The sequence below is a fragment of the Lepidochelys kempii genome, chromosome 17 (genome assembly GCF_965140285.1).
Source record: "Lepidochelys kempii isolate rLepKem1 chromosome 17, rLepKem1.hap1, whole genome shotgun sequence".
NCBI lineage: Eukaryota > Metazoa > Chordata > Testudines > Cheloniidae > Lepidochelys > Lepidochelys kempii.
The window spans coordinates 22,731,839-22,753,507 of record NC_136396.1 but is presented as its reverse complement, the minus strand read 5'-3'; the positions used below and the strand labels follow the sequence as shown (position 1 = coordinate 22,753,507).

General features: G+C 45.5%; 1 protein-coding gene across 7 annotated transcripts in view; it reads right to left on the bottom strand.

The window, feature by feature from the left end:
- Positions 1-18,452: 18,452 nt before the first annotated feature.
- The window catches only part of CWF19L1 (CWF19 like cell cycle control factor 1), a 55,359-nt gene continuing 52,142 nt past the window's right edge, over positions 18,453-21,669 (bottom strand). For 5 of the 7 annotated variants that reach the window (XM_073315848.2, XM_073315849.2, XM_073315850.1 and 2 more), the window contains 2 exons: positions 20,013-20,110; positions 18,453-18,771 (listed from right to left, as the gene is read on the bottom strand). In XM_073315848.2, coding sequence (XP_073171949.1) covers positions 18,630-18,771; positions 20,013-20,110 — 240 coding nt within the window. In that variant the 3' untranslated portion in view covers positions 18,453-18,629. The other 2 variants (XM_073315851.2, XM_073315855.2) reach the window with 2 other exon arrangements.

Here is a 21,669-nt window from a genome sequence, read left to right as displayed (position 1 = left end):
AGCCTGCTTAGTCCCATGGCAAGCACACCATTAGACTTTTCTGTATCTTTAATAAAAAATTATAACAAAGAAGGAAAATCAGTTAAAGCATTTGAAATAGAAAATATTAAATAAGGCTTTCATCCGATGAAGTGAGCTGTAGCTAATGAAAGTTTATGCTCTGATAAATTTGTTAGTCTCTAAGGTGCCACAAGTTCTCCTTTTCTTTTTAAAAATAGTTTAAGATCTGGAAAAATGCTTTCCAGTTTGAGATTTAGGGCTGGTCTATACTTGAAAGTGTTACTGGTGTAACTCTGTTGGTCATGGCTGTGATTCTTTGCTAAAATAATTATATGTATAGAAGCCCTAGAGTAAACACAGCTATAAAGATATAAAGATCCCTTATACCACCATAGCTTACTTCACTTCCTGAATGGGAACAAGCATTTTGTACCAATAAAACAAAGAGCTCCCTAGACTAGGAAGTTTAGTTGCTTTAAGAATACCAAAACAGTTAGTGTGGCAAAACTTTTCAGTTAAGATAACCTTGAAAGAGATCAATCTTCTAAGTTATGAGAATTACAGTGGGGAAATATATTAGGTACCAAATAGCTATTTAATCCATTTGAGAATGGCATAAAAAAGACCCAATGTCTGCAAGTTAAAGCCAGACAAACTGAATTAGAAATAAGGCACCAAGTTTTAGCTATGACTACGGTTTTGAATTATGGCTCACAAACTACCAAGAGAAGTGATGAATTCTACAAACTCTTGATGTCTTCAGATCAAGACTGGAAGCCTTTCTGGAAGATATACTCTAGACAAACACAAGTTTGGATGTTGGTAAATTGGAAAGGATTGAGAGAAGAACCATGAAAATGATTAAAGGATTGGAAAACATGCCTTCAGGTGATAGACTCCAGGAGCACAATCTGTTTAGCTTAATAAAGACAAGGCTAACGAGTGACTTGATCCTAATCTATAAATACCTCATGAGGAACAGAATTTTGATAATGGGCTCTTCAGTCTACTACACAAAGGTCTAACAAGATCCAAGGGCTGGACATTGAAGCTAAACAAATTTGGTCTGGAAATAACATGCAAATGTTTTAACGGTGAGGGTAATTAACCTTCAGAAAACTATTCAAGATTTGTGATGAATCTCCATTGCTGACCATTTTTATATCAAGATTGGATGTTTTTTAAATGATCTGCTCTAGTTCAAACAGGAATTAATTCAGGAAAGTCTTATGACCTCTGTTATACTGGATGTTGGGGGGAGAGGGATAGCTCAGTGGTTTGAGCATTGGCCTGCTAAACCCAGGGTTGTGAGTTCAACCCTTGAGGGGGCCATTTAGGGATCTGGGGCAAAAATTGGGGATTGGTCCTGCTTTGAGCAGGGGGTTGGACTAGATGACCTCCTGAGGTCCCTTCCAACCCTGATATTCTATGTTCACAGTGGTCCCCTCTGGCCTTATAATTTATGAATCCATGAGACTGAGTGAGGGGATATAGTGCCCTCCCTGAGGGACCTCTGAGAGAAGGGATCTAATGGCCTTAAAAATGTAAAATTTCTTCTGCATTGTCCCAGCTCTGCTGTTCTTCACCCTCCCTGCTGTCCTCCACACATCTCCGGGGGGAGACTGAAGCTCCCCTTATGATGGGGATCAAAGGGAGCAGAGTTCAGGTTCAACCTTCATGCTTCAGGGCATAAACCAACCCCTAATGCCCCTGTGACCAGTTTATTCTCTTATGGGGTTTCTTGTTCCTTCCCTTGAAGCGGTTGGTGCTGGCCAGCGTCAGAGACACGATACTGGACTAGATGAACCCTGGGTCTGACCCCGTCTGGCAATTCTCATTTGGTTCTGTGATTCTGGACAGTGACATTTTAATTTTGAGTCATAAGAAAATGTATAAAGTCTAAACACCAGGGAAGAGTTTCACTTTCTTCCACCCAGTATCCAGTAACAAGACAGGTTGGCAAGTAACCTGGATGTTCAGCATTGTTTGCCTTAGGCCTTTTAGAGTTTTATGATCCAACTCTGTGTAAACAGGAAAGAGCAAAACTGTCATTGAGATAGAGTGTGATTGATGTGTGCTACTCTGAACTGATAAGCCAGGCTTTCCCAACCACCTACTAATCAAATACTCTTATTGATATGATGAAATGAAGGAAATACAGAGAAATTAATGAGGAAGCGGATATAAGGAGTGAAGACAATAGGCTAGGCACCGCTGTTAAACCAGGGCAAATATTACGATGAGTCAAAGTACAGGTCGAGTTTTCAGAGCATGACCTTGTGCACATTTTTGTTGGTGTTTTTCCAGAAATAATGATTGAATGGAAACTGGAAGTAAGCTTCAAACATTTAAGCTGCTTCTGAGCACCCACTCTATTACTTAATCTAGTCATTCTGGATCTTTTTATATTCTAATTGGATTTATTAATCACTTTTGCTCTAGGAATGTTGCTAATTAAAGAATGAATTTTGTTGTGACTCTGAACGGTCAAAGGCAGCGGTGGGGTATTTCTATTTTCTTTTATTTTTTAGTTTATTGTTTGTATTACGGTTGCACCTATGGGACAGCCTGCCGATATTGCGCTAGGTGCTGTACAAACAAACAGCAACAGACAGTTTAGGTCCAGCTCAAGAAAGATATTTAGTATGTAAGGTCACTATTTTGGTACCACTGACATTGTCAAAACCAGCATTTAGCTGCCACCTAACCCTATACATGCCTCGGACTCCACTGGCCTGAATTCACCAAGCGCTCCAAGCACTGGCTCTGCCCTATAGTTAGGAAAACTCTCAGTGCCCTAGCAGCCCTGACGCTGGATTCTCAAACTAGGCAGGGGAAAGCTTATCTCAGCAGCCGGGCCCAAGCCTACAGTCATGCTCTGAGCACCCGTTACACCTGTTACCTGTCAGACCCTGTGTCAGGATAGCTAAATGAAGGTCCCCTAATAGGTGAAGGGCAGCATAGCACCCAGGAGGGAGCAGGCAGGATATATTTCAATGTGTGTGTCCCCCGGCAATTAGGGCATTCACCTGGGATGTGGGAGAGTCAAGTCCAAATCCCTCCTGTGCCTCGTTCAGACAAGGGAGGTGAGCCCAGGCCTCCCATGCCCGAGGTGTGCGCTCCAACCACCAGGGTTTGGGCTATTCTGGTTGCGCTCTCTCTCAGTGTATTTTTGTGAAAAATGTCTACAGGTCTCAGTTTCATCCAAAAGAGCTTAAACTGCTGGAGCAGAAGCTAGCTAAGGAGTTGACCTGGCTTGGACAGCTAACTCCAGGAGGGTTCACAATTGAGGATCCCAAGTGGAGGGAGGTGTCTTTCTCTGGCCCAACAACCTCGTGCATCAAATCAGCTGCTTAGGTGCCTAGTCCCATCACTTCTCTCTGCCCCTCTCTTTGGCATTTCCTACTGGTTAGCTTAGGGGGCTCCCCACTCCCCAGGTCTTGCGAGGGGCAGAGGGTCCACTGGGCAGCAGGCTGCCTAAGGGCTAGGTGTTGCAGTGCTGAGTGGAGCCGCACCTGTGCACCTTTGAGGATCTGAGCCTTACAGGCAGCATGGACAGCTTTGGGGAAAGGCAGTGTTGCTAATTCTTGTGATTTCTTCATGAGCCACGTGAGTTTGGTCAGGGCTGGAGCCTGTTTGGTAATGGCAGAAGAAACTCGAGCATTTTCATGAATTTTAACTCTGTCTCTGGGAAAACACCTTCTGATTGGTTGCTTTTCCTACTGATCCACCTTCTGAGGAAGAATAGCCAATCAGAGCTGCTGCAGGAGGCAGGACGCGTTCTCTCCACTTTCCCTCAGCAACCTGCTACCATTCTCCCAGGTCGGGGTAAGGAAGAAGGGAGCTGAAGAGCCCAGTTGCTCAGGGTGGCTCCATTCTCTCCTTCCCCCTTCCCACCTGCTGCCAACCAAGAGGACAGGATTAAGGGGAAAGGATTAAGAGGAAAGAACGTGACCACCAGGACAAGGCAGAGGAAGAGACTAGCTAATGAAGGAGAAATAGGGATGAGGAACAGATTTGCTTCACTGGAGAATGAGGAGGAGAAGCCAGCAGAAGAGGTGATGGTAAGAAAGAATAAAAGGGAAGCTAGTCGCAGAAGAAAAGAGTTAATGGAGATAGCCAGGGAGCATAGCCCTAGAAAAGATGATGAAGATGTATAGGGGATGGCAAGGGAGAACAGAAGACAGATCTGTGTGCTGAAGAAAGAACAAATGGGAGGGAAGTTGAGTGTAATGCCAACAGCAGTAAGAGCCAAGTCTGTTTCACTGGGAACTCCTTATTAAGAAGACTTGACAGGTCTGTCACCAGAGTGAATCCGAAGAACAAAAGGGTGTTCTGTCTCTCATGGGCAAGGATAAAACATGTGAACCTGAGTCTAAAAAGGATCCTAATGGGAACAGGAGCAAATCCTCTGAGTGTTCTTCATGTTGGGACAAATGATATTGTCAGACCCCCTTTGGGTCAAATCAAGAACGTTCTACACCAGACGGGAAGATGCTCAAAGAAGACAAAGTTCACATGATCTTCAGTGGAATTCTTCTGCTCCCTCGAGAAGGAGGGTGGAGATGGGACAAGATAATGAAAATGGACAGATAGCTCAAGGATTGGTGCTAAGTGGAAGGTTTCAGGATATTTGGAAACACGACTCTTCCCCCTGGATGGAATCCACCTGAGTACCTGGGATACTAACCCTCTGGTACTGAGGCTGACATGACTGATTAAGAAGAGCTTTAAACTAGGGGGAAATGTGGGGGAGAAGGTTGGCAAACATTAATGCAATCTTCATGCCTGGTTTTACTGCATAGGAAAAGGAAAATCAGGTAAACGAGGATGTAGTAATGGGTAAGAGAATACCAGAGGATAGGAGTGTGAACAGCTAAAGGAAACCAGATAAGATCAGAGACAAACCACTGAGAAACAACAGTCAACAGAATTCATCCTTTGCATCCAAATAGCTGGATCTGTCCTGTCTAAGTCAAAATTCTGCCCCACACTTTCAATAATGGAATTGCTTTCAGCATCCACATCTTTAACAGTTGCAATAGCAACCAAGGGCAACTTTCTGTCCCAGAATCAGAGACCCCGGCACCCAAAAAGCCTAACACACCCAAATCAATGTCCTCAGTAATTAAGGAAGGCTCAGAAGTGAGAATGACAGAATCATCCACAGATTGTTCACCGGGAACATAGTTGAACTTTGTATGTTTCAAGAAAATTTGTAGAACACTTGTTTTTCTGGCCTTTTTTCCCCACAGACCTGTTGCACCTTTCGTTTTTGAACATCACTCATTCTTTTCGATAATCATGGCGGAAATTATGGTTGACTGTAAGAAGTCATCCACTAATCTAGTCATGAATGAATTGCTAGGTTTGGCATGACTGTGGTAGTGGGTGAAAGATCTAATTGATATCTGTGAAAGAGATGAAAAATTATGATCGGTCCCCATTAGGATAGATTGGAAAAGAGCTGCTGTCTCAAGTCTTAGCTGGACGTATTAGCTAATGAGCCTTATCTCCATGAAGGACATTCCTACCATCCTCTTTCACTACCCTTGCATCAGAGACAGGAAGTTGCATGCCTGAAGGTCACTTTAAGATCACTTTTGTCACCACAGTCTCTCGTCCATTCCTCCATCGATGCCACACCATTCTGTTTTGTTGTGAGCACGTCCTTTCCATTTCTGGCCAAAGAGTTTTGTCCTGGGATTGGCCCAGGGTGATCCCTCGGGATCCAGTCACTGATGCACGTTGTCCACCTATTTTCTTGTCTGCAGAATACATGACCCATCCTTCCCTGCTTTGTGTCGTACATCGCCTGCACTACATCGGTCACCTCTCTACGCCTTCTGATCGCTTCATTTAGTATATGATCACAGAGCGATATCTTGCATGTTCACCTTTCCATTCCTCTCTGGATGACAGCAAAGTTTTCTTTGTCCGTTTTCACTGCTGACCAGCTTTCCACTCCATATATTACTGCTGTCAGAACAGTGGGGTTAAACAGTTCTTTCCTTTCATCATGGGCAGTTCATCATCTGTTAGAGATGTCTTTATTTTGTTGAAACTTTCCCACCCCGCCTTTCTCCTCCTACTCCATTCCCTTCTAGTCCTACGATTCTAAGATTTCCAGGATTAATTCCATCCTGCTGTAATATTGCACCTTATTAACTGCTCCTCTTCCATGCCATTCCCTGGTAGTAATTACAAATGCACATTCTTACAATGCTGTGAAGTTCCCTCATTTTCACTGGTTGGTGGAAATTACCAATATCCTGCTCTAGCTTCCAGTGTCACAGCTCAGAAATCTCCTAGATTCATAAGTCTCCAAACTCCACCAACCGCATAAAAACTAAGCTCCTGCATTTGTTGTTGGGCAGCATAACTGTCCTGTTCCACAAGAGCCCTAGCTGTAAATTTGTCACTCTGATATTGCCTTATTTTACCTCAGGCTTCCTTCTCTTAATTTCATTTGTAACTTTAGTGCACATGTGACCAAGATGGAATCCGCTCTCCAGGCATGTCTGGCCAAGAGCAGGTGCATTCAGGAATGTGGCAGGGAAAGTTCCTTTCATGCCAGTGACACCTGTTCCAACCCCGTCCCCACCAGAGTAAACACAAACACACCAGAAAAGTATAATCAATATAGGAAAGAGAAATATTTATTTACACAGGGGTGAAAGGAGAAAAACAACAGGGGGAAATAAAGGGGAAGTGGTAAAACAAGGTTGCTTTCAACACAAGGCCCCACAGGTCCCACTGGTAACACAGTCTGAAAGGGCGGACACCGAGCAATGTGCCTGCACACAGCATTCAGGAATCCTGGGCAAAGTTCCAGTCAAGTGGTGAGTCTTGTAGGCCCCTGGTCATCTTCAGCATCAGTAAACTTTCCCCAACAAACTCCTCCTGTGCCTTCTTCTGATGCTGTCTGCAAAGCCACGGAGAGCGACCACCTCCCCATGTAACTAGCTAACAGCCTCCTCCTTATTCCCAATGCAAAGTCACAAGCCCCAGTACTCACAGGCCCATGCAGCTCTGGCAGCAGTGACACTGGGTCCAGCTCTGGTTTGTCCTTCTCGGTTGATTCCTCCCTGCCACAGTGCTCGTACTGGTTCCTGGCGAGGGGGTGTCCCCGGTCGGCCACCCTGTGCCTGCCAGGCTTCGGGCAGGTTCTTGGCTGCTTCACTCTGTGAGGGCCTGCTCTCTGCAGCCCTTCTGGCTGGAGTTCCAGACATACACCCCTATTGCTCTTCCCACTCTCTGTGCTCCCCCTCCCTGTGCTCCCCCTCCCAACAGCACTTCCTCATTCTGGAACAATCAGCACGTCCCACCTGAGGAAAAATATCCTGCTACAGTTAATTTTCCTGTTGTCTTGCAGTACATCAAAAGGTTATTATTAGTCTTTACAGTGAATTTGGTTTCATCGAGGTAGTCATGGAACCTCTTTGTCAGAGCCCACTTTAATACCAGAAACTCAACTTGATAGGCAGGGTAGTTTCTCTTAGGTTGCGTGAGGCCTCAACTTGCAAAAGCTACTGGTTGCCCTCACGCTCTTGGCTCCTACACCAGTGTAGCGTCCTTGACGTGAAGTTCATATGGCTCGGTGGGATCAGCATACACCAAAGCAGGTGCTTGAGTGAGATGTTGAATGACTTTAACGAAAGTTTCTTCACATTCAGCAGTCCACCGCTTTTCTAAAGGTGAACCCACAATAAAGTACTGATGCTGGGGTGGCTTTCCCTTTTTCTTATTTTTGGGGTGGGCTATCCATTGGTGAACTCTGTGAGTGCATGCATGATGTGCGAAAAATTCTTTATGAACCTGCGTTGATAGCTGTAGAAGCCCAGATATGACTGTAATTCCTTGAGACTTGTGGGCCTCGGAGAGGTGATTAGCACCTTCACCCTCTCTGGGTCTGTAGTTATACCACCTGCAGACACTATGTGGTCCACATACCGCGTGGATGTCTGGCAGAAGATGCACTTGTCTAAGGATAACTTGAGGCCAGCCTCTGTAAATGATCCAGGAATTTGCATAACTGAATCTCATGGTTTTTTAAAGTGCGCTCAAACACCACAATGTCATCCAGGTAGAGCAGACACTTTTACAGGTGGATGTCCACTATCACCCACTCCAGGGGTCGCTGAAATCTGGCTGGAGCCCCAGACACTCCTTGGGGCATGCAATTAAATTGGTAAAACCGCAAAGGGCAGATGAACGCTGTCTTCTCCGGGTCCTTTGTGCCATGGGTACTTGATAGTATTCACTGCGGAGATCAAGGACAGAGAACCAGCAGCTGCCATTCAGGCTATCCAAGTCATCATTCACCCAGGGCATTGTGTATTGGTTGGGGATCGTCCGCCGGTTCAGAGTGTGATAGTCGATGTACATTCGCACATTGCCACTTTTCTTTCGTACTACAAGGATCAGCGATGCCTAGGGGCTTGCACCAGCTGCTGTAGGTGCTGCCTCACATCTTCAATATCAGCAGGGACTAAACGTCATGACCTCTTCCAAAAAGGCTGAAAGGCCGACCATCCTGCATTTTGATATGGTTTGCCACATTGTGAGCACACCCAACTTCCCCCTGGTGTGTAGAGAAAACAGTCTTCCTCATGACTAACTTCTCATACGTCCTTCCACTCGGCAGGAATGGGGGACTCCCCAAACTGGAAACTATCCCTCCCAAAAGGTCTAGCCTTGGTCTCCTCTTGGGATGGGGGCCCGTCACTCACTGGTAGGAGGCTTTACAGAAAGCATACATTGGCAGCTCCTGCAGAAAGTTGTTCTCTGCCATCTCACATCACTGTTGTGCCAATCTCTGGAACAGCTGTGCATCTGGGGAGCGCACCGCCAACATTTTTAGTTTCTGGGTTACCCCTGCAACGTTCTTTGGAAACTGGACTTTCAACAGGATATATCCCCAATAAGGGCAGGAGTCAGCCAATTTACCAGATGGACAGGGGACGCAGGGTAAATGGCGCAGGTGTTCTTTGATTTATAAAGTATGGTGACCTGCGATCTGCTGTCCAGCAATGCCTCACACAATCGTCCTTCTATACAAATGGATACTACAGCCTAGGGATCTACCAGGTGACCCCTGTTTGTGGTTCTTGTTGGGGAGCCTTGGAATTTTAGGGTCTTGGGTTGCTCCTTCCCCAAGCCCCCTTGATGGTTCCCTGAAGCTCCCAAATGGGTTGCTGCAAGGTCTGAGATACCCTTGCAAGGCTTGTCTTGTTTTGGCCGTCCAAGGAATAGTTTCCATCTCTCCTACAGTTGTACCAGAAACCTTCTCACAAGCTATCACCCCTCCTGCTACTCTGCCCTCTTGCAGAAGGCAGTCTGTCCCTAAGCCTTCATCATGGCCACTTGGGCCAAATCTCTCAGCGCCGATGCCACTGACGGGGCCTTTTCCATCTCTCTGAGCACTGTGACAGTGTAACTCCCTGCCTTCTTTGGCTGCACCACTGGGTCTACTGCAAAAACTGCTCCTCCTTGTCATGTATCTCTTGAATGAGATCATGATATGGGGAGGGCTTTAGGCCCACTCCCTCAGCTGTAGTTGCTACTACATCAACCCATCTTCTCGGGTGCCCCCAAAGGATCTGGTTCAACCTAGCAGAATCAATGCACTTGGTGGGGATTTCTTCATTCCTCACTACCTGCTATAGCAAATCCTCAAGTCTCCTGATGAAATCTGACAACCATTCATGGGGCTCCTGATAGGTATGGCAGAAACGATAATACACGTTTTCACCTCGATCAGTAGCACTGTAGACACTCTCAAGAGCAGCTAAATAGCAGCTGGTTGGGAGTCTTCCAGGGTTCAGACCATTCATACGGCAGTCCCCTCAGATTCTCGAGCAGGTTTCTGGTTCTTAGCATCAGAGTAGTCCCACTCTTGGACAAGAGGCACCGCAAAATTCCTCCAGGACTCATAATCATCCTTCATGGAGGGTATGGGTGACAACTTCAAGAAAGACTGTAACCGTTTGTATGGTGCACTTTCATATGCTGGATACAATGCACGTTTGAGCTTTTTCCAGCTCTTTGGCCCACTCCACCAGGCTGGATGCTGCAGGTGATGGAGCCCCTCCTAATGCTAAAATTAATTCCTTTCATGTCTGCTTCTGATTCACCATCAGAACATGCAGTTTCTGTGCTAATGAATCCATCTCAAGTGACACTGGCAGACTAGTAGGGATGGGGTATCCAACCGTCTAATTGCACAAATCCAAACACCCTTGCCCCCCCAGCCCTTCCCCAGCCCCCTCTTTTCCAAGGCACCCCCCCAGTTCACTCCAGCCCTCCTCCCTCCTTTGCTCACGCTCCCCCACCCTCACTCATTTTCACCAGGCTGGGGCAGGGGATTGGGTTGTGGGGACAAGGGGTTCAGAATGCGGAATCCAAGAGGGTGTGGGAGGGGGCTCAGGGCCTGGGGCAGGGCGTTGGGGTGCAGGAGGAGGCTTGGGGTGCTGGCTCTGGGAGGGAGTTTAGGTGTGGGAGGGGGCTGGGACAGGGAGTTGGCGGGGGGTAGAGGGGGTTGGGGATGCAGGCTCTGGCCAGGTGGTCAGCTCCCAGACTGCTGTGCTGGGCATCACAACATGGGGAATAGATGGCCAGCCCTCTGTGGAGAAAGAGGTGGTTAGGGACTATTTAGAAAAACTGGACGTGCACAAGTCCATGGGGCCGGATGAGTTGCATCCGAGAGTGCTAAAGGAACTGGCGGCTGTGATTGCAGAGCCATTGGCCATTATCTTTGAAAACTCGTGGCGAACGGGGGAAGTCCTGGATGACTGGAAAAAGGCTAATGTAGTGCCAATCTTTAAAAAAGGGAAGAAGGAGGATCCTGGGAACTACAGGCCAGTAAGCCTCACTTCAGTCCCCGGAAAAATCATGGAGCAGGTCCTCAAAGAATCAATCCTGAAGCACTTACATGAGAGGAAAGTGATCAGGAACAGTCAGCATGGATTCACCAAGGGAAGGTCATGCCTGACTAATCTAATCGCCTTCTATGATGAGATTACTGGTTCTGTGGATGAAGGGAAAGCAGTGGATGTATTGTATCTTGACTTTAGCAAAGCTTTTGACACAGTCTCCCACAGTATTCTTGTCAGCAAGTTAAGGAAGTATGGGCTGGATGAATGCACTATAAGGTGGGTAGAAAGTTGGCTAGATTGTCGGGCTCAACGGGTAGTGATCAATGGATCCATGTCTAGTTGGCAGCCGGTGTCAAGTGGAGTGCCCCAGGGGTTGGTCCTGGGGCCGGTTTTGTTCAATATCTTCATAAATGATCTGGAGGATGGTGTGGATTGCACTCTCAGCAAATTTGCAGATGATACTAAACTGGGAGGAGTGGTAGATACGCTGGAGGGCAGGGATAGGATACAGAGGGACCTAGACAAATTGGAGGATTGGGCCAAAAGAAATCTGATGAGGTTCAATAAGTTCAATAAGGAAGTCCCACACGGCAGAAGCTGGGGATGCTGAGATTCCGGAGGATGCCCAAGGAGTGACGGAGCTGTTGGGAGCCGCACTGACTGAGGAGCCAGGAGATGCTGGAACCACTGCATCAGAAACAGAGTCGGAAGTAGCTCAGGGGGACTAGTTATTGTGCTGAGTGGCTCAGTGTGTTTCAGGCAGATTCCCGGCTGACCCTGTGGTAGGAATACTTGCCACTGATGGGACTGTGAGGTGGGATCCAGTGGAGCCTGGGTCCCCTTACTCGGCTGCTATCCACCCCAGGGTGGCAGCCCACTCCCATGGCAGGCCACTAGGCCAGGCAGCCCTACGGAAGGGGCAGTTACATTAACTCTGGCCATTGGGCCATGCAGCCTATGGAAGGGGCAGTAATACTGACTCTGGCCATTGGACCACACAGCCCTGACAGAAGGTGGCCCTACAGACTCAGGAGCGGACCGTTAGACTGACTATGGCCATTGGGTCATGCAGCCCTGAGAGTACAGCACTATGGATGCTTGTCGCTAGGCCATACCACCTTGCTGAGGCAGGCGGCCACACTGACTTCTAGGCTATACACCCCAGCCAAACCGGGCAGCCATACTGACTCGGGTCATTAGGTCCCACAGCCCTGGGGGAAGGGGCTGTCTCCTAATTCTGGCCATCAGACCACACAACCTTGAGAGAGTGAGAGGCCATATTGACTTTTACCAGTAGGCCACACTACCACAAGACAAGGAGTGGTCATAAATATGTGACCGCGGCGAAGTAATTACCCCAACCCACCCCAAGAGGTGCGCTTTCCCACAGCAGTACCCAAGGCACTTTGACAATAGCTGACACTTGCACCGTTGTCTGCGAGGAGATTTTGGCAAACCAGCAAAGTGCCTGAAACCACTGTTGCGTATTGCTAAAAGCAGCCAAGTCAGCAGGCCATAAAGTGACCATGCAGCAGGCCTTAGCTTAACCAAGGAAGGAGGGGAGGGTGTTTTGGATGCCACAGAAAGGGCAGTTTGGCCCCGCTTCCTTCCTGATAAGAATTTTGTTGAAGTTGCTGATACATACATTTCAGAAGAGCAGGATGTGATCTTAGGAATGCTTCTAACAGGGTCTCAAGGCTGTAAACTCTGGGGAAAAAACACACCTGGTTAATCAATAATCAGAAGGAAACCTCTTGCTTGACAGTTGAAATTGCTGGCTTAATAAGTTTTCTTTGAGGGACATGTCATTGTATTACTATGTATAAATAAAGGGGGAAAGTTTGAGGTAGTTGGACTCGTCTCCCCCTCTGGATACATCCTTTGGTCTGCACTGGCAGACGGGCTGCTGCTGTGCCACTCGAGAGCCACATTCAGCTTTGGTAATTTATCGAGGGTTGGGGGTGTTTTACTAAACTGTTGTGGACGTGTGTAAGTGCTTAAGACTAAGTAAAGTTTAGCTTTAAGTGAAAGCACTCTTGTGTTCTCCTGTTTGTGCCAGCCATCTATTGGTCAGACGGCCGTGTCTCCCCTGGTTTATTTCCTGACACCACCTCGTACCAAGTAAAAGATACCAAGAGCTTTGCGTTGAAAGAACCCCGGGTAACAGCCTCTGCCGAACTTCTGCAGATGGTCTCAAGACTGGTAGCACGGTGTACATAGCTGAACCTTGAGTTGCACTGATGTCCCAACTGCAGCTCCAACTCTGACCTGTGCCCTTCCTGATGCTGAATTATCAGGAGTGCAGCTGAGAGCTCAGCTAAGGCAGCTGTACACTGCAAGCCAGTTACCATCGCCATATTGGGACCCAGGAAGTGGGCTGCGAAGCCCGCCCACTGCTAAAGGAAAAGATCTTTGGAGGATGATTCCATGAGGTACTAATTACTTGCACTTTTCAGTAATAACTGGCTCCTTTGTAGTAAGTTTCACTGACCAATATTCACCAAATCCTCAGGCGAGAATCCTTATGGCTTTCTTGGATGACTCTATGAGAAATTTATTAGAAGCCCTGAGAAGGCATTACTTTCTCATTCTTCAGTAAATTTCATGAACGGAGCTGCACCTTTGACCGGAAGTGAATCCTACAGGCTCTCCAGACGATTTCTTGAGAAAGTTATCGGTCGCACACATCGATGATGAATTTCTCATGTTTTGAAATTTTCATGAACCCATTACTTCCAAATCATCATCAGAGACTGGAAAAGAGTGTTGTGTGAAAGTAGAATAAATTATATGGAAATTATAATTCATGAAAGAAATGCTGCTTGAAGGGTTTGTTGAAATATAGTTGTCAGGAAGAGAAACATTAAGGAGTGTGAGACAATGGGTCCTCAAACTAATTAACTTAGAGCTCCTACTGAGCTAGGAGATTGGTAAACGTTAGTATGCAAATAAGATATGTATGTATATTTGTCAGTTTCCGCTTCCTTTTCTCTCCTATGTTAAATTGGCTTTGGCTTCTCTATATAAATAAGTTAGCTTGAGCTTTTGCAGGAGGCTCACATATATCTGGGTGCATTGGCAAAGCGTTTTGCTAATGAACAGAATGGTCTGACAAATTCAGTTGAGTGTTGAATCTGACTTTGACAGCTGGAAGATGATTGCTGGAGTCTTTATCACTAGTACTTGTAAAGAATGATTTCCTCATTTTTAGTAATTTTCACGAAGCGAGCTTTACCAAATCCTGAAGAGATAATAAAATTGGTTTTGGTGCATGATTGCATGAGAAATATATCAGGAGACCTGAGGAGGAATAACTTTCTGATATTAATTTTCACGAACTGATCTGTAACGTAGCGTGAGAAGTGAATCCCCGGGCTTTCAGGAAGATTCCCTCTCAAATTTATCTGTCGCACAGCTTAAAGACGAATTTCTCATTTTTAGTATATTTCAAGGACCGATTTCTTCCAAATCACCAGCAGAGAATCAAAAAGCATTTTGGCGAATCATTCAAGGAGAAATTTATCACTAGTATTTGTCAATAATGTATGTCTCATTATGAGTAATTTTCTTGAACAGATCTCTACCAAATGATCAGGCGAGAATCCGAATGGCTTTTCAAGGACGAGTGCATGAGACCTCAACGGCTACATCTGATTAGTAATGAATGTCTCATTTTTAGCAATGTACACTACCCATCTCTACCAAATGACCAGGAGAGTATCTAAAAGGTCTTTGGAGGATGATTCCATGAGGTACTAATTACTAGCAGTGATCAGTAATAAGTGTTTGATTTTTTAGTAATTTTCATGAACCAAGCTCTACAAACTCACCAGGAGAGAATCTGGATTGCTGGAGTCTTTACCACTAGGTACTTGTAAATTAATGATTTTCTTACTTTGAGTAATTTGCACGAACCGATCTGTTCCAACGCACCAAGAGAGAATGCAATTGCTTTTCTGGTAGATGAGTCCCATGGGAAATGTATCAGAAGACGGATGAGGAATGAATTTTCTCATTCCTAGGAATTTTCACAAACCGATTTTTATTCAAAATCACCAGGAGCTAATTATCAAAGGATTTCGGAGGATGATTCCATGTGTATTAATTACTAACATCAGTAATAACTGTCTCATTTTTAGTAATTTCCACCAAATCATGAACCGATAGCTACCAAATCACAAGGAGCGAATCTGAAAGGCTTTTGGAGGATGATTCCATTTGTAATTGACTTATAGCATTGATCAGTTATAACTTTCTCATTTTTAGCAATTTTCACGATAAATCTCTACAAAATGCCTAAGAGATAATAGACTTGGTTTTTGGTGGATGGTTCCATGAGAAATAGATCAGGATACCTGATTACGAATGACTTTCTCATCTTGAGTAATTTTCACGAACTGCTCTGTACCATATGACGAGAAGTGCATCCTCGGGGCTTTCAGGAAGATGCCTTCTCAAATTTATCTGTCGCACACATCAAAGATGAATTTCTCATTTTTAGTATATTTCAGGAACTGATTTCTTCCAAGTCAACAGGAGCGAATTGGAATGTACTAAGGAGGAACATTATGTGAAGAATGAATGACTACCACTAAGCCGTTAAGAATTCCTCATTTTTCGGAATTTTCGAGAGTCGATCTCTAACAAATCACCAGATGCAAATCTGAAAGGATTTTGGAGGATAATTCCTTATGGAGTTAATGACTAGCAGTGATCAGTAATAACTATCTCAATTTTAGTAATTTTCATGAACCGATCTCTACCAAAGGATCGGGAGAGAATCCGAATGGCTTTTCGATGAAGAGTGCATGAGACATCTATGGCTATAGCGGATTAGTAATGAATGTCTCATTTTTAGTAATTTACACAAACCTGTAAAAACCACAGGACCTGTAAAACCAAACAATTACGGGGGACAACTAATGAATAACAGGGTCAGGAGTGTGGTCAAAGGGTCAAACGAAGGGAACCGGATGGGGACACCGAGCAGAGAACCCCACTGCTCCTCAAAGGCGTCAACGGAGTCAGTAGACGCCACCCAGAGGAACTCTGCCTGGAGGCGTGAACAGACGGAGGATCGGAAATAGACCCAAAGTTACCATAGCAGATGAAAAGTACTCTATCCTTCCAGGAAGGGCTAACGACTTTCCAAGTTTCAAATTAGAGACCTTCTTGTGCCCTGCATTACACCGCAGCCAGGGAGCTCAGCTATAGATAAGGTTCACTGTTACCCTCCCCATTGGACTTTTCCTTACCCGTGAGCAAGAATGTGCAAGAAGACTTTTAGAAGCAGTTTGATTTCAAAATTTTCCCATAATCTACTTTTGTCTCAGCTTTCAAGCTGATCTGACTTTTTGGTGAACTTTAGAAGGGCTGCAAAATGCACAAACAGAACCTTCGCTGTCACCTTAACTGTGGAGCAACTATTGGCACACCATAGTTCTACCAGGAATTTTGCAAAAGCAATTTCAGCAGCAACAGTAGCACCTCTTATCCAGGGATCTAACATGGCTCGTATTAATGTAAACAAACAATTATCATAGAATATCAGGGTTGGAAGGGACCTCAGGAGGTCATTAGTCCAACCCCCTGCTCAAAGCAGGACCGATCCCCAACTAAATCATCCCAGCAATGGCTTTTCAAGCCTGACCTTAAAAACCTCATAAGAAGGAGATTCCACCACCTCCCTAAGTAACCCATTCCAGTGCTTCATCACCCTCCAAGTGAAAAAGTTTTTCCTAATATCCAACCTAAACCTCCCCCACTGCAACTTGAGACCATTACTCCTTGTTCTGTCATCTGCTACCACTGAGAACAGTCTAGATCCATCCTCTTTCGAACCCCCTTTCAGGTAGTTGAAAGCAGCCATCAAATCTCCACTCATTCTTCTCTTCTGCAGACTAAACAATCCCAGTTCCCTCAGCCTCTCCTCATAAATCATGTATTCCAGTCCCCTAATAATTTTTATTACCCTCCGCTGGACGCTTTCCAATTTTTCCACATCCTTCTTGTAGCGTGGGGCCCAAAACTGGACACAGTACTCCAGATGAGGCCTCACCAATGTTGAACAGAGGGGAGCAATCATGTCCCTCGATCTGCTGGCAATGCCCCTACATATACATCCCAAAATGCCATTGGCCTTCTTGGCAACAAGGGCACACTGTTGACTCATATCCAGCTTCTCGTCCACTGTCACCCCTAGGTCCTTTTCTGCAGAACTGCTGCCGAGCCACTCGGTCCCTAGTCTGTAGCAGTGCATGGGATTCTTCCGTCCTAAATGCAGGACTCTGCACTTGTCCTTGTTGAGCCTCATCAGATTTCTTTTGGCCCAATCCTCTAATTTGTCTAGGGCCCTCTGGATCCTAGCCCTACCCTCCAGGGTATCTACCTCTCCTCCCAGTTTAGTATCTTCTGCAAACTTGCTGAGGGTGCAATCCACAGCATCCTCCAGATCATTTATGAAGATATTGAACAAAACCAGCCCCAGGACCAACCCTTGGGGCACTCCACTTGATAGCGGCTGCCAACTAGACATGGAGCCATTGATCACTACCCGTTGAGCCTGACAATCTAGCCAGCTTTCTATCCACCTTATAGTCCATTCATCCAGCCCATACTTCTTTAACTTGCTGGCAAGAATACTGTAGGAGATTGTCAAAAGCTTTGCTAAACTCAAGGAACAACACGTCCACTGCTTTCCCTTCATCCACCGAACCAGTTTTCTCACCATAGAAGGCCATTAGATTAGTCAGGCATGACTTGCCCTTGGCTGACTGTTCCTGATCACTTTCCTCTCCTCTAAGTGCTTCAGAATTGATTCTTTGAGGACCTGCTCCATGATTTTTCCAGGGACTGAGGTGAGGCTGACTGGCCTGTAGTTCCCAGGATCCTCCTTCTTTCCTTTTTTAAAGATTGGCACTACATTAGCCTTTTTCCAGTCATCCGGGACTTCCCCCAATCGCCATGAGTTTTCAAAGATAATGGCCCTCCCTGGAGGGCTGGGGGAAGGAATGGAATGGGTTTAAAAGCGGGTCATGATGCTGGAGATCACTAGGATTTATCAGGGGCCTCTTTGGTCTGGGGGCAGTTATTAGGGGTTCAGAGGTGGTCAGAGTAGTCAGGGGTCACTGCAATCACAGAGATAGGGAATGCTGTGGGGCGGGGGGGGGGTGCACAATGGGAACTTACCAAGGAGGTATGTGTGGGGCCAGAATTAGGTCAATGGGGAGCTGTTAGCAGCAGTACGGGGGTATCAAGACAACAGCATCGGGGTGCAGGGGAGTTTACCAGGCTGTTAGCAGTCAGGGTCTGGGGGGTTATTGGGGTTTCTGGAGCTGTTTGCACTGGTGGTCAGGGTTACTGGAGTCCTTGGGAGTATTACTGGGGGCTGCTATCAGGGGTCGGGGTGTATTAGCAGTGGAGTGGGGTTGTCCCGCAGGGGTGTAGTGTGTGTTGGAACCAACAGCCCCGCTCCCACCATGCTTACTGCTTCCAGGCAGAGTTGCCCCCATTCAGACCAGTCCTTGCCCCCCACCTCCCTAAGACCAGGCTCTCCCTTGCAAAGCACTAAATCAGTGACACAGAAAAGTAGAAAGTTTTATTGCAGGGATAAAGGTGCATGCGCCCTGCCTGGCCCCTTGCCCCTTGCCCCAGCATGGATTGAGTTCAGCTGCGTGCCCAGCCCAGGGCAAGGGCAGCTGCGCTGACGAAGCAGGGAGAAGGGTCCGTGAGTCTGCAGGGTCCACAGCATTACTACAGCTCAGAAAAATCAAAAGGCTGGAAGTCTTCCCTGAAGGCCTTGGCAGCGGCCTCTGCCTCATCCCGGCTGGCCGTACACTGTTGCCAGTCCGCTCGCCCTGGAACATTCAGAATGGCTTCGCTTGCCAACACTTCCCTGCCAGAAAATCAAAACACAGCATCCCCCGAGTCAATGCCTGGAATATTTTAAATTGCAAATAGATTACTTGAAATAATTAGGTCACAGAGGCTTTGTTATATCAAAGCACAAGCTCTGTTCATGCTGAATACAGCAGGAAAACTCCCGTTGAGTTCAAAGGGAGTAGATCTACTAAGTCACACTCATAAATAACCTTGGATTTGATTTTTGTTGGTAAATGTCAATTTCACGAATTACACACAAAGCTATGAAAAAACATTTCCATCAGTTATTATCAAAAATTACAGATAAGAAAAGAAAGAAAAATGCTGCTTGAGTTTTATTTCAGGATATTTACTTTGTATATTTTGACATGTGATGTTGACAATTTGTATTTTAATAGTTTTAAAGTACTTTTTGAATTTATATCTACTGGCATTAAACAACTGTCTGAACCCTCACCCTATAATTTCCTGAAACTAAAAATTTAAATAGATAAAAAATTACAAACATTTAAAAATAAACATTGATGTCTGTCATTACTAAAAAAAAATAAAAATCAAATTTTACCACGCCTACTTATAAACAGACAGAATTCCTAGCCAAAAACTTCAGTAAGCTGCTACTCAGATGAACCACCCATCTTTCATGTTTTAAAAAGGCATTTTACTATGGAAAACGAAATGTAAACCACAGAGAATGCCTTTATAAGGGATGTCATACATACATGATTTTGCATCACTACATTAACCTCTTCATTTGAAGTACTATGATTTTATGATCTGAAGGTGGGTAGGAGTTTGGACACAGTAGCTCTGGAGCTAGGAGCACATAACTAACTGGAGACACATGGAATTTTTACAAACAAGTATGAAACTCCAGACTCCATTCCTCATTCCTCAAATAGAGGAGAGAAAGGATGGTGGGCCATCTGGTTAAAGCACATTCTATTCTTTGTTCTGCCACCATGCTACTGCATGGCCTTACACAAATGACTTCATATCTCTGTCTCTCACTTTCCCCATCTTTAAATACTTATTCCTCTTTTGTAAGTGACTGAGCTCTACAGATGAAATAAGTTCTTAAGAAGTTTAGGGTTATTTCGTTTTACGATGGTAGTAATTCCCCACCTTTCTAGGTCATTAGCCTAAGTACCCTCAGCTCCCCTCTGAACTGCTGTAGGGCAGCATCTTTTATATTGTATAGTGTATATTTTATTCTACTAAACATGATAAAATTAAATAGGAGGAAAAACAAACCTTCCAAACTGCAAGGGAAATTTTTTCTTAATACGGTGAAAGAGCTTCTCTCCTGTATCCAGTTCAACGTAAAAATAAGGTGTCCCCGGCTGTGCAATCTAGAAGAGGGGGAATAAAGGTGATGCTGAAACATTAACCAGCATTTCACACAGTGGGAAAACCTGGATTCCCTGAGCCAAGTCTGAAAAGCACAATAATGTCATTTGCAGAAAGTGAGCAGAGCAGCTGATTTCTAAATACATACAGTGTAAAATGTTCAGATATAAAATCCCCATGAAAGAACTGAAAACTTAGAAACAGCTTGTAACATAAGTGATTTTGTTGCAACTGCCAGCCAGCGGGGGGAGGACGGGAGGGGGGGGACCAGCATAACTTTGCCAGTGTGGGGTCAAGTGTCTTCTGCTGCTGGGATACACTGTGCACTCAAGATAACACTGATACAGACGTTATGTTTCTGTATGGCTAACGTTGTGAAATCGATCAACAAAAGCCAGCAAATTAAGTTCTGGGTTAACTCAACTTGTTATTGTAGAAAAAATGTTCAAGGGCAGAAGCATAGCTGCTTTTATCTTCGCTTTTGTCACCTCGTGCCACAGCATGGGGAATTAGTGACTAGGCTGGAAATTAGAAGTCCTACAAAACACACTGGGAGCAACAATCTCTGCCAGCCATCAGCACATGCGAAAAGAGACTTAACTGAAGTTTTTGCTTGAAAATCTGTGATATTTGGTTTAACTTTAAACATCTGTCTGTTGATGTATAACACAAGTCTAGTTTGTGTGCGTCCAGATTGAGGGAATATATATACCATAGTAGTAGCATGTGTTCTTTTCCCTTAGAAAACCACACATCTGATAGCAGCAGCTAAGGTAGTATCACAGGACAAAATGGAGTTTGCTTAGGCCAATTTGGGCCTACATTCATAGCTTTCAACGTTTCTGTACAACCTTAGGTGTGCAGCAAGGTTTGTATTCTCACCACTGCACTACCCCGTCAAGCTATCAACTGGGAACAAGGACTTTGTGGCTCCACATGTCAGAATCAAGGTTGGTCAAGAGGTGTTCACTGATAAAAAGTATGCCTATGACACTGTGGAGAAGCCAAAGATTTTTAGCCCTGCCCTTCAAAGTTTCCACAATGCACCCAAACAATGGGATTGAATGTCTCCTGGAAGAAGACCAAGGTCCAGAACCTTGAAGTTGGGTCACCAGAACCCTGGTGCAGGTAGGGATGAGCACTCTGGAGAGCACTGATGAATTCAAATGGTTGCAGCAAACTGGTCATCTTCTGAAGAATAGGTCTCGTTGTCTCCTGCATGAAGTCCATGTCTCTCCTATGGACGCAAAAACGTCTCTGTGCGAAGACAAAGTTCAGGATCTATCAGATCTGTGTACTGTCTACACTGCTATATGGGTCAGAAACCTGGACCTTCCTACAAGCAGACTTGGAGCAACTAGAGGCATTCCACATGCACCATCATCGCCAAATCCTGAGCATAAAACTGTTTGTGTGAAATGGCATAATCTTGCAGTGATTTGGCCTTCCTCCAATTGCTCACTACATTCAAAAGGGGCAGTGCGTGCTCTTCAGCCATGTCACTAGGAAGGACAAAAACACCCAGCTCACTGTGCTCGCAGACTGATGTGCAAAGGGTGCC